Genomic DNA, 14376 nt, shown 5'->3' with positions numbered 1-14376 from the left:
TTAATTACGTATACTATGATAATCTTATAAACTAGGATTTTTGCTCTTAGAAATCCCTACACTCGCAGCAGTCGTACACAGTCGACGGACAACCGAATGTAATTTAAGTTATTGAGCACTTTAAATTATGCTTATGTATCCTAAATAAGTATAGACGTATTTACGATCTAATAATAATTAAATTATAGTAGCACGCTATTACACGATAATAGTCACAAGGGTTGTATAGTAAGGGAATATTTGTGTCAATTGTACCTATTGTTGGGCGCCATTTTTAGTAGGAGAAATAAAGCTATTATGGCTTATTGACTAATTATCAAATTTAAAAGTAATCGAGTACCTATTATCTAGGGCATCTTGTGAGTTGTGGGAATAAATTGTTATCGATATTTAAATTTTGAAGCAAAATATCAGCATTTTTAAGTTGTAAAATCATACATAGTTATAAATCTCTAAATTAATATTTCAACAAAAGTCAAAAACCCTGCATGTGATGCCCTACTTTATGACACCTATTTATATACATATTTCAATAATCACTGTGTTAATAGGCAAATTCAAAGCCATAATATACGGACTTTAAAAACCTAACCTGCTATTATTTATCTTAATTATTATTTCAATACTCGTAAAATATTTTGTAAAAATTATACGTAAAACTATTCACAATAATATAAATAAAATACATCATGTGAAATGTAGGTGCATAGAATAATATTGAAATATTAAATGCAATTTTAATTAATTGTTTATTTTAATCAATCCCCAACAGCTTGTCTACATAAATAAAAATAATAACTACAGGTGTTTTACCAATTGAATAAACTACAGTTCTACACAGGTTTTTTACTCAGCTATTAAATATTATTGCTCACGGTATAATATATTATAATATCATAGTGTTATACACTTATACACGTAATTGTGTATGTTATTATCCGCGTGGATTACAATTATAGTTTAACGCTAAGTTGTTTTAGTAATTTAAGTATCAAAACTGATAATTATATAATGATAATTTTTCTACATATATTTAATATTTGAATATTATTAGTATTGTAAGATGATAGCAGAGATTACTAAAGAGTATAGAGATATTAAATCTCCGGTTTTTTGCATTAAACGTCTAATCAAAATTAGAAAATTCATATTTAAATTAGTGGCAATAAGTATAATATTGACTGTGATCATGGGTTTTTTCTGGAAAGTAAGTATTTTTAACATCATAATTCTTTTTATACAAAAGCTATAACCGGTTATCATCTACACATCTATAGCTATAATTATTACATCGCCGATGATGCTCAAACCTATTTTATCTTATAATTATGCATTTCTTCAAATTCTGAATCTTAGAACTTTTTATTATACTTAAGGACATATATTTTCAAATATGTACTTTGATTTTACCATTTATTAAGTGTCACAGTGTAAATACAAAAACTTTCATTTCTAATTTCCAGTGGAGTGATGCATTTATAGATTTTATAATGATGTATTTTTTATTATTTTGTCTCCCACCTTTTGGAAGAGTAAAAATGCATTAATATTTAAAATTAGCCTCTTGAGTGTCTCTACATTATATAATGATAGTGTGTATGACCTATTCTGAGGCGATTTATACAACTTCATCTCTTCTTTTGAGAGACATTGGGTTATTCCATTTTACTGTTGTTCTTTTTATTTCGTTTAATTTAGTGTTCATTTATAACCGTTCGTTTTGCCATTTATTTTTAAATCAGTTGTAGATCATTTTTTTATATCTTTGTCCGATTTTATATTCCAGAGGGTTTGTTGATGTGGATTGTTTGCTTTTTCCTTGGCTAGTATGTCTTTCATTACCAGTTATTCCGCTGTGCTTGCTCGGGTATCCATGAGAAAATGATGTTAAATTTATTAGTCAAGTTGATTATTTTATTAACAATAACATTATCGTTATTAATATACTAGGGCTAGATAAATTAGTGCTCACGGACTTTGTTAAAATTATCTACTATTTATTTTGCAAGTGGCACTTATTACCTATACGGGGGCGGACTTGCTATTTTTCTACCCCTAGGCATTACAACACTAGCCCCTCGTACATTGGCGTGCTCCCACGGGGGGGGGGGGGAAGTAATGTTCCATGAAATAAAACAAAACTATAAAAATTGTATTTAGGTATTTATACTGTTGGAAATTCACGTATATAGATAACGTAATAATATAGATCGTCTCTGGAATGTTCGCAGACCGTCGCGCGGTGACGTATCTGGTCGCGAACATTCTAGAACCTGTTTTTCTACAATATAATATACGTGACAATAGACGATCCAGGCAGTCGCAGTCGTCGGCCGTCCTGGCACGTGAATGATTGTTATTTGTCACATGTAAAATAAAACCGTTGTAGGTAATAAAGCAATTGTCGATCTTTTTCTTTTTTGTGTTTTGTGTGTACACCGCCCTAGACACACATCAATACATACCGACTAAACAAATAAATATTAATACAATTTTGCATAGGTACATTTGTATACTTGTACAATAATTAAATCATTTTGTGCCTTGATTTATCTGTAGCAAAGTTATCTATGATTTGGTGATGAGCACTCTAGTATCTATAATCGTAATCGATAAGCAGATTTCTGAGCAGTATGCACTATACAGGAGACGGGTGACAGTGTCAGCAATATTTATTATTATTATTTTACTTTATCAAGATACCTGATTTCCAGAATTAATTCCAGTCACAGATATGTATAATAATTAGTTATTATAAACATAATACAGGGGGATTTTTTTTTCGAAGAACACTCATTATTTCTGAAAGTATAGACTTTTTACCAAATTTTTTTTTCTAAAAATTTTAGTTACATACTTTTCTACATTTGTATAACACTTTAATTTTTTTTACCCTTATATTTATTGGTCAAACTATTATTAATTAACTATAACTATATTTTATTATATTATCATAAACTTTTGAGGTAATACCTACCTACTTAACGTTAAACGATGTTAATAGGTTCGTGTATAAATTGGTAATAGATTAAAATTAAACTAAAAATTTTGAAAATGGAATTTTATATAGTAAAATGTAATAATATATTATATAAAAGTTTTAAGTAGAAGTGTAAAACTAAATTGTGCATATATATTTATTAGAATTTTAAGTTTTTTATTATAACAGGTTATTGTATCTAGTATCTACAGTAAATATCAATAATAGAGCAATAGAGTATTTTGTGCCGAGTATATTATATTATGCGTGTGTGCCTCATTATACCACGTGACATAAAAAAATAAAAATATACCTACAGTGGTATGGTTATAAATGCAATTAACTATTAACAGAGTTCTGCAGGGAACTAAATAGGAGTACTAACCTACCATATTCAGTAGGTACCTAATTGTAAAAAGGAAGTACCTAAATGTATTTACCTGTTGTATGTATTTTAAGTAATGTATTCCAAGAGCCATATAATAAATATAAGACTTAACTCAACGGCAGGTAATATTTACAACAGAGTACTGACCACAATCAATATTTAAATGTAGTATTGTATACCATACGTGATTACGTGAATAATGGATATCACAAAATATATTATTATTATTACTATTATTATACATTATATAACTATTTTAATTTTGTGTTTTAAATAGTAATAAGTATTTGTTAATTGTTTTTCAGCATGACCACGTCTCAATCGTCAATATTACGTATTGTAAGATACCACTAAAGCCTAAAGTTCATATAATAATTTTAAATTTATGTTACTAGTTTTTTTTACACTGTACATAAAATTTCGTCAAAAATATAGGTGCTGATAACAATTTTACTTATTCGAGATTGGTGTGGCCAGAACAGTTGCCCTATGGTGACAGAATCAAAGAGCAAATGTATTACGTGCCAAAAGACTACAGGTACTCGAAGACACCGTACAAACAGATCTTAATCCAAACCGGAATCGGCAAAATATGGGAGATTCTTAAACCCGACCAGGGTGAGTTCTTTGGATGTCCCGTGAGTCAATGTTGGTTGACATACAACAAGTCTCTGGGTCCGAATGTCGATGCGGTGCTTTTCAGACATAGTTACAGCCGCCCTGAGTACCGAAGGCCGCCAAATCAGGTAAAAAAATCGTGACCCTCGTCAACGAGAAAACAATTATTCTGTCCAATGCAATTATTAGATTTCGCGTTTACTGAATATTTTAAAGCTTACAAATATTTGTTTATTTTACATTAATAGTGTTAATTAATTAATAGGGATTTAATTAAATTAAATTACTTTAAATTGCATTAATGACATAGTCCATTTTTCTAAATAACTGGTTGTAGAGGAATATTTTGTAGCATATTATATTCCTATTCCATTGTTAGTTCTAATAATAACTATACGCTGTGATAGTAATATTAATAATAATAATATCAAAGATTCAAAGAAAGTTCTTCTAAATCTTATCACAATATCTTATCATCCATCACCATAATATAGTATTTACAGGACTACAGTTATAACAACCCATAATCAGATTTTTATCTATAATCGTGTGCATTACTCGTGTTATCACCACTTCTATAAATTATTTTTTGGAAATACAATATCTTTAAAATACATTTTACCACTGAATACAGACTACGTGTAAAAAAGAGGACATTTTGACTTTTTATTTAAAAGAGCCCGGGCAAACGAGGACACTCATAAAAAGATGACAAATCCTCGTAAAAGAGGACGTCTGGTCACCCTAAGTATATTACAAAAATTATAAAGAAATTAGGTACCTATAATAACATAATATAACATAACTATATTAATAGATAGTAATATATAGTATAAGAAAAAAAATACAACTACATATAAAATTAACCTTATTTTATAATTTTTATGTTTAAATATAATAAAATCATGAAGGCTAGAGATATCTCTTAGATAAACATTGGAAAACCACTAACATTTATCATATTAGAAACAGAGTGACCAACACATGAAGTATAAACAATTATGATTATTATTATTATTTAATTTTTAATTCCTAATTTAAAATTTTTTTTTTTGTTCAAGTACGAAAAATAATTCTGGTTAAACATTTTGTTTTCGTTCTATAAAATAATCAACTGTGGCTTCGTTTTCGTTTTCGTTCCTGTAATTTTTCCAATTTAACCGGTTAATAAGAAAACCGGTTTTAACCGGTTTGAAGCCCTGTTTAATACAGAAATTTTATTTGTCAATCATAATTTTAAAAACATATATGAATTACGATTTAGTCTTTTTCCGTGCACGCTTCGTTTCTCTCTCATACACGAGCACGATTAAAGATAGTATGGTTGCCCAACGAACTATGATAAGAAACAATTTAATGATGCGCATAGTTTCTTTTATTATTAACGATACTCTAGAAGCTTTTACTAGCGCTGATAGTGTAAAAATTAAGTACTAGCTACTACCACGGATATACTAGTATCTATATCCGTGGCTACTACTAGGCATACAAATTATATGATTTATATATATGATCACAGAATATAACAATATGAACAATATGATTCAATATTTAAACGCTTGGAGCGCCAATGCCCGGGTTCCGCTAATCGTTGTGATAACAAGGAAACTCGGAGCATCACTTTATTATGGTTCGTTGTGCAACCATACTGTCTTTAATCGTGTAGCCGAGTAACAGCACATTTGCCTTCAGCAAAACAAATTTCTTTAGTTTTGAAATTAGCTTAAAAATCCTTTCACCGCAAAATTCAAAAATATATAAATTATGAATGGAAAAGGTCAGGAACAGGACAATTATTACTCTTAAGTTTGAAAAAATTAACATTTCTGAAAGTTTTTTTGTCAACTTCTAAATCGCCATTTACTTCAATGGTTAAGCCCAATTTGGAAGACCTCAATATGCTCCTTCTTATCTTGAAAATCTAAGTAACTTATAGGGCGCTTGAAGTAGGATATTCTATCCTATACCTAGTTAAAAAAGACAATTTTGAAATATTTTTTCTGCAAAAATGTAACTTATGGGTGCTTAACTACTATCTTAGCTTAGTTTTTAAACAGTTATTCGCTCAAAAATCCTCGCACAGCAAAATTCAAAAACAAGTAAAATATGTATGGAAATGCCCATCGACAGGTTTCACTAGCACATAAGCTCGAGAAAATTAACATTTTTCATAAATTTCAAAAATTTCAAAACATTTGCAAAAATGTTACTTACCGGTGCCATAAACTATTTAGCTTTATTATTATAGCTTTACTATTTAGACTTTATATACTAGCGCACTTACTATCACTTTCTCTGTCACATTTCAATGGATAAAGGGGATGCAAGTGTTGATAAATAGTGAAAACAAGACGATTGTGTGCCAAATTAACACCTCAATAGCACCTCAATAGCGACTAACAAAAGATTATCAAAGTCGTCCGGGAGCTGTTTTATATCCAAATGTATTCATATTATTACCCTAGTCAAATATTATCGTATAACGATACATGATATATATATTTTTGACACATTCATGTGGACTATACAAAGGATTAATATATTTTCCTGTATATATGTGGCACTTCGAATTATGGACATAGACAATATAATTTTATTGTTATTGCATCTGTGTTATTAATTTGTCATTCATCGTATTATAGATTTGGATTTTATTAAACACCGAATGCCCAGTGCATAACTCGTATACACCTGTAAGTGACACCAATGTATTCAATTGGACGGCCAACTACCGCTGGGACAGTGATGTACCGTTTCCTTATGCATACTTCATCGAAAATAATTCACCTCTGCCACGTGTCTATGAAAAAAATTACGCTCTTAACAAAACAAAGAAAGTGGCGTGGTTTGTTTCGAACTGCAATCCGTATAACAAACGTATGATTTATGCAAACGAACTCGCCAAACACATATCGGTTGACGTGTACGGTGGCTGCGGGAAACTCCAATGTCCTAAGACGAAAAAAGCGGAATGCTTTCAGATGCTGAAAAAGGATTATAAATTCTATTTGTCTTTTGAAAGTTCGCATTGCATTTATTATATAACTGAAAAGTTTTTCATGAATGCACTGAGGTGAGTCCAAATGTATAATATACTACTTTATATATTTGAAAAAATATGTTAATTTAGCCCTAATTATATTTTTGATCACTCTATCCGAAATCGCTGTGTTAAACTGTTAGTTGATCGTTCTTATGATACTGTAGACAATGCCATTTTTTCGGATTAAATGTAGATGTTTCATGTTTTATCAATTTAACTATTGCTGATTTTTTTTATTTATGAAACAAAACGTTAAACATTATTGCTGTAAGTGCGTATATAGATTCCACCGAAATTAACGTCAATGAAGTTGGCCGACCGACTTCGCATAATCCATTTCAAATCTATGTCAACATTTTGCGAATAATTAGTTAGAATTTGCGAGTCCATCCCCGGAATTTGCTAGTCCACCAAAATTCAGATACGAGCTTTCAAATTTCTGAAGTTGGCCCACGCACCTTATTCAAAACTGTCCAAAATGGTATTAAAAGTTAAGATATTTTATCAAATAGATTTTTTTATTCTATTTACATTTTTATCAATTATGGATTTTTATTAAATATAAGTTTTTATCAAATTTCAATTCTTTATAAAGATTTTTTCATTAATTCTGAACAAAAAATCCGTATTCAAATTTCTAATAAATCTATATTTCATAAAATATTAAAATATAAATGCCACTAAAAATCCATATTTGATAAAAAAATCAAAATAAAAAATATATATTTAATAAAAAATCTGTCTGATAAAAATTCCATATACCTATGATAAAAAATCTATTTTTTTTTTCAAATATGGATTTTTTTTTAATATAGAGTTTTACTTATATTTAGATTTTTTATGAAACATAGATTTATTAGGATTTTTTTATATGGATTTTATATTCAGAATTGATAAACAAATCGTTATAAAGAATTCAATTCTATATTAAATGTATTCAGCCGGTGTTCCACAAGGAGGCATACCCTACCCTGTACTTTATAATATTTATGCTGTTGATCAGCCTACTACACTAAACACTCTAGTTGCTGATTATGCAGACGATAAGGCAATAATATCTATAAATTCTAATCCGGAAATAGCCTCACTCAATCTTCAAAATCACATAACCCTTATGGAAGACTTGTACACGAAGTGGCGGTTCAAAATTAATCAGTCCAAGTATATTCACACAACATTTACTCTTCGTCTCTCTCCTTACCCTGAGGTATCTATTTTTGGCATCCAAATTCCTACTTCTTCTACAGTCAAATATCTAAGACTTACACTTGATCGCAGACTTACCTGGGCTTCCCACCTTAGATCTAAAAGTCAAAATTTAAACTTACGGCTGCGCCTGTGAAAAACTTTTTGCATTAACAATAAATACACACACATTAAAACTAAACTCCTAATTTACAAATCTCTAATTAAGCCCATCTGGACATATGGCATACAACTCTGGGGTAATGCAAAAATATCCAATATCAACAAAATACAAACATTCCAAAACATAGCGCTAAGGAAACTACTTAATGCTCCACCTTTATGTCCACCTTTATGTCTCCAACCTTTCCATTCAGCAAGATCTCAGGATGAACTCCGTTAAAGATGAAGCAAAACTCTACTATAAGCGGTTTCACAATAGGCTAATTAATCATCCTAACCCTCTAATAAAAAATTTAGCAGTCCCTTCGATTCCGGGAAATCTCGTCAGACGTCTCAAACGTAATTGGTGTCGTGACCTGCTGGATGCTTGAATCCCAGACCAAATAATCCTACTAAACTCTAAACAAAATAGGTAGTGTCATCATTGGGTGGCTTCTTCCGTCATATTACTCATGTTTTTATTACTCTTATCTAATTTGCTTATTGTTCTCTGAATAGATTGTAAATATCTTGTAAAAAAAAAAAAAATAATAAAAAAAAAAAATCTAAACTTTTACTACCATTTTGGACTGTTTTGAGTAAGGTGGGTGGGCCAAAGTTAGAACTTTGAAAGCTCGTATCTGAGATTTCGTTGACTAGCAAATTCCAGGAATGGACACGCAAATTCTAACTAATTATTCGCAAAATGTTGGCATAGATTTGGATTGGCCAACTTCATGGACGTTAATTTCAGTGGAATCTATATACGCACTTACAGCAATAATGTTTAACGTTTTGTTTCATAAATTTTTTTCTATAATACAAATTATAATGTATCGCATTGTATAATATATTATTTAATCAGTAAACGTATACAATATATTGATGCGCAGTAACGACGTATTGCCGATCGTCATGGGACCGAAACGGAGCGATTACGAATTAATAGCGCCAAATAATTCATTCATACACGTCGACGACTTCGGGTCACCAAAAGAGCTGGCTGACTATTTGCACTTGTTAGACGGCAACCACCAGCTGTACAACAAATACTTCCAGTGGAAGGGCTCGGGCACGATAATCGAGGACACTCGTTTATACTGCCGGCTGTGCGCGATGCTCCACGACACGAACCGTGCGCCCAGGCACTACGAAGACATCAACAAGTGGTGGAAAGGCCCGGGCACATGTCCAACATGATGATAAAATATTGTTTTAATATAAACTGTAATAAATAAACGATTTTTCCAAGACCCTATTGTTACGATAACTGATTAATATTGTAATCGTAATATTGACCCATTTCCTTAGGTCTCTTTCGTTGATCGTTTCATTAAAATATCATATATAATAAGTTTAATTAATAAAAAGATTTAATTTGTCTGATATATATATTTTTTAAATGATAAAAAAGCAATGCCAATGTATAAGTGTAAACCATGTATAAATATTATTCAATAATTGGTACAATTTTTAAACTTATTACCCAGTTATTAAATGTTATAAATTCAATACAAATATACAATCCTAATATTACGATTAAAAAATATAAATAAATACATAATATAATATTATGTTATATTTAAGTTTATTATAAGCAATTAAAAAATGTGTAGGTACCTGCAAATATCTGTTAAGTGAAATCCTTTCATACAAAGACTTCTCAGTTAAGTGCAAATTGGTTTGGGATAATTCAGGTCAATGCATCTCAGTTCGATCGTCTAGGTATTTTTTAAAATTTTTCAATTGTGCTTATGTAATTATATTTTAATAGTAGAGCTAGTTATAGCACATATTATATTATTTATCTTCTTCTATTGTTTATAATGAGCAACTTGTCTTTTTTTTGATAATTTACTATCTGAAAACCTTGAATTAAGTAATAAAAGTAATGGAAACAATGAATAACTAAAAACAAAAAAAAATCATTACACATATTACATATTTTATATAAATATTTTAACACAATAAAAAATTCAAAATTCAAAATTTGTTATTATTGTAAATTATGATAGTAATATAGTATTTACCTATATCATAATCTCATATGATTAGAATAATTCCCTTGGAAAAATTAGTGATTGCTACTTTTTTTCCATAATTGGGGTAAATTGTAGTCCATCTCTCTTACTCAACGATCAAACTATTTTCATCTCTCAATGAGCTGTCCATTTCTTAATATGTCTATGATGTCAAATCGTTCCATAATAATCGAAGTACAACCTTGACCATTTATATACGGGCGCGAAGTTGGCCTCCCAACCATGATCAATATTTTGAACGTTAAGTACCAAGACCAACTCATTTTGGAAATAATTTGCAAAATGAGAACATATAACTTACAAAGATATTGGTCATGGTGGGGGGGGGGTACCTTCACGAACGTTAATTATAGTCTGTTTTTCGAGAATTCGAAAACATCTAAGTCTCCAGCAGAAAGTTGCAAAAATCAGGAAACTTTAACGGTTAAAAATAAAATAATGGATTAGGAATTAAGCAAGCACAAATTTTGAACCAAATATCGATTGTTTTTTAATGGCGAACCAAACTCAATATGAAATGAATAGTATAATATACTTATTTTTATAAAAGAATATTTGTTCACGTTTGCAAATTGAGTTTTAGATAGGTAAATTTTATATTTCTATCTTTGTATATATGAGATTTACAACATTTTTTTTTGTCAATTCAAGTTGCCAACGCCACATGGACACGTCTTTTTTTTGTTAAAAACTGTTTAGAATAGTCAAGAATCGCCAGAATTTCCTATTTTGATATTTTAATAATGATTTGAAGACAATTAGCACTTTGTAGGTATATTTTAAAAATATTTGAATAGCTATACCTAGATAAGAGTGTAAATTGTCATTATAAAAGAGGAAAACTATTCAATGTCGCTTTTACTTTAACGATGTTAAAAAATGATAAATACAAAAATGTATCAATAATATTAATTATTATGTTCGTATGATTTGTATGTTGCTTATTACTCATTTTATTGTTTTAAAATACGTTATTTTTTATTTTATTTTAATTTTTATTGAGCTTAAGAGGACGCCACACGGATATTTGTTGTCTCCGCCCTACAAGTGCGTAAAAGCAAATTTATGCTCAGCAGGTAACGTAAAGCCCCGTTTGTTTATAAATGAGAGTGAATCGACCTATTATATTGAAACTTGATGGTAAGAACATTACCTATTATCTGTGATCGTATGTTGGTTTTTTACGATAGTTCAATTTTTTAGCAAGTTATGCGTATATAATATAGCGTAAATTAAAAATGCCCATAATTCACTTAAAAACTGTATAATCGTAAAAAACCAACATATGAACTCAGATTATGTTTTTACCATCAAGTTTCATAATAGGTCGATTCTGTCTAATTTTTAAACTAATGGAGCTAAACGTTATCTACTGAGCGTAAATTTGCTATGTTACGCACTTGTAAGACGGATACAATACAAATGTCAGTGTGACGTCCTCTTAAGCCCGGCAAATATGGCCATTAGCTGTTTTTTATTTGTAGGGGGAAGTGGTCACCCATCCGGGAGCTAGCAATATCGGCCGATATGTACATTCAGATCATTTCCGCGATTGAGTGTACGGACCACTTGAACAATCCTTTCCTTTCTATATCCTTCCCCCCCCCCCCGTTTTTCTTACTTCTATTAGTACCGTCACTACTCCACCGATTTCCAGTCGATTCCTTAATTTGTTGATACCACTGACTTCATCAGGATACTAAGACAATGGCATATCAATCACTTGTTGTATTTTTATTCTATTTTTTTTAAAGAAATACTAAAACATTACTAAGTTATCCAGTGTTAAATAATCATAATATTTTTCTTTATATTTGTAGAGGAGAGGTCGGGGAATGAACTCTTATTTGACTCCTTTGTGGCTTTGTCTATTCTCTACAAAATGTTACGAGGCAAATATAGTTTATTCATTTCCAGAGTTTTTGTTACAGAGTAAATATTGCTTATTGCCTATTGGTTCACTGAGTTATTCGTTCCGCACCTAACGATAAGCCATTGCAAAGAAAACGTTCAAGTTTATGTGAAAAATTTAAATTCAAAAGTGTGGCTAAAATATACACCAAGCTTAACTCCGATATTCACAAACTCTATTTGTACCGAAATAAATAATAAATTTTATTTGCTTCGGAACGAATAACTACTATTATGGGGAACAAATACTCTTTTTTATAGCCCTGAAGTTACTACAAGGAGGGTCGAGGATTCAATTAGGAGTTTCTTCTGAATCCTTTTGTAAAGACCTATTTTAAATTCAAGTAAATATCTCGCATTGTATGATTTACACTATGGTCTATGAGAAATGAGCACAGTTTTATTTTCATAACATTTTAAATTTAACGTATCATATACGCAAAGTACGTTTATCTGAAATATGGGCAAGATGATTCAAATATTCACATAATTCAGATTTTTTATGTAACTTAAAAATTCTCTGGAGCAATACTTACTTATTTTTGTTCAAATGAGTAATGGCAACCGCTCTTTTTTTATTGTAAATTGTTTAACTCATTATTTTATGAAAACGTTGAAGCATTTAAATCAAAATTTTAACGAATTATTTTTGAGTTATTAATCAATATGTATATACTAAGTAGACAATAGTCATTCATTATAGTCCTTCATGGTCTTAAATGAAATATAAATATATGTCATATTTATCAAGTACTTATTATACGCAGACAGTCAGACACTTTTTACAAATAATCAAGTGTACCTACCTATTAATATAATAAAACATAAATAAAATAATTATAATTTCAAAATCATAATAGTCCCCATGTATTTCAAATCTATTATTATATACTAATATCCTTAGTAGGTACACTTACAGTTGAACAACATAAAAGTACTCATTTGGATTTCGATTTGTATATATCAAAATTTTGTTAAAAATTATCCATGGTAAGTTTTTTTATTAGTGATATTTGTGTAATTTACATATATTAATTAATTCATTTAAAATGTTTATACCATTTTTTTTGCTCGGTGATTGCAGTCACTCATTTTAAGTATAATGTCATACATTCATATTATTTAATATGTGCGTGTAAGAACACGACATTGTAATGTTCAAATGTATTTTCCGCTTTTTAACGACGATAATTTTATGTAATTAGTAATTTTATTACTTTGCGTGTTGGCCAACTGGGTTTGTACATAAATACATCATTATGTATTTATGTATTTTTACCACGTCTTGAATATCAATAAATGACTAAACATTAGTCGATGTACTAAATTAAAATACGTTAATTTGTATAATTCTGGTTTGGGTCTTGGCGAATTCTTGATTCGTAAGCGAAGATCGGAGTATCTTCGTTTTACGTACGAATGCTAGAACACGCGCGTGAAATATATGACGTGTAGAATGTAGTTCGCAGAGAAAATTGTTTCTCCCTCTCATGGTGGTATTTAATATTTTAGTGTTTTAATATTATTCCATCGAATTATGTTTTTGTTACAGGGCGTTATTTAGGCTTACTGTTATAAATTAATTAATATGCGCTATTTTAATTAATTAACGTGTATAGAATAAAATTAAACATGTATGTATGCATATATTATATGGTTGCACCTTTACTATCGTAGGTGGTGGTATGTAGGTAACAGCGCTTCGCATATTATTATACTTAAAAAAAAATATATATATATATATATATATATATATATAATAACAAAAAACACCAGTTGGCGTATTTTTGTGTATCACGGTCCACGATATTCTGATTTATATGAGTTAGATTTCCATATTGTCTATTGGGAAAAGTACGATTGACAAATTCAATACCGAAAGGTTGTTCGCACACCGAGAAGACAAAAAGACAAAAACCTTTGTAATTTCGTTTAGACGTGGTCAACAGAAAGGGTATTTCGATGCCATCTGTGTGTATATAGTTGGACGCCATGTCTCATGGGGACTTCGACGTAAAACTTAGAGGGGGAAGGAGTTCTTATTAAG

The 14376-nt window shown here is 29.9% G+C and overlaps 1 protein-coding gene across 3 annotated transcripts in view; it reads left to right on the top strand.

The window, feature by feature from the left end:
• Positions 1-9950, top strand: part of LOC100168794 (glycoprotein 3-alpha-L-fucosyltransferase A) — a 35700-nt gene extending 25750 nt beyond the window's left edge. For all 3 annotated transcript variants that reach the window (XM_029490853.1, XM_029490852.1, XM_029490851.1), the window contains 4 exons: positions 3674-3707; positions 3804-4114; positions 6629-7059; positions 9270-9950. In XM_029490853.1, coding sequence (XP_029346713.1) covers positions 3674-3707; positions 3804-4114; positions 6629-7059; positions 9270-9576 — 1083 coding nt within the window. In that variant the 3' untranslated portion in view covers positions 9577-9950. The remainder of the gene's footprint in view (positions 1-3673; positions 3708-3803; positions 4115-6628; positions 7060-9269) is intronic.
• Positions 9951-14376: the final 4426 nt, after the last annotated feature.

Source organism: Acyrthosiphon pisum, chromosome A2, assembly GCF_005508785.2.
Source record: "Acyrthosiphon pisum isolate AL4f chromosome A2, pea_aphid_22Mar2018_4r6ur, whole genome shotgun sequence".
NCBI classification, from domain to species: domain Eukaryota; kingdom Metazoa; phylum Arthropoda; class Insecta; order Hemiptera; family Aphididae; genus Acyrthosiphon; species Acyrthosiphon pisum.
The sequence above is the reverse complement of the archived record's forward strand: the minus strand, read 5'-3'. Positions and strand labels throughout refer to the sequence as shown.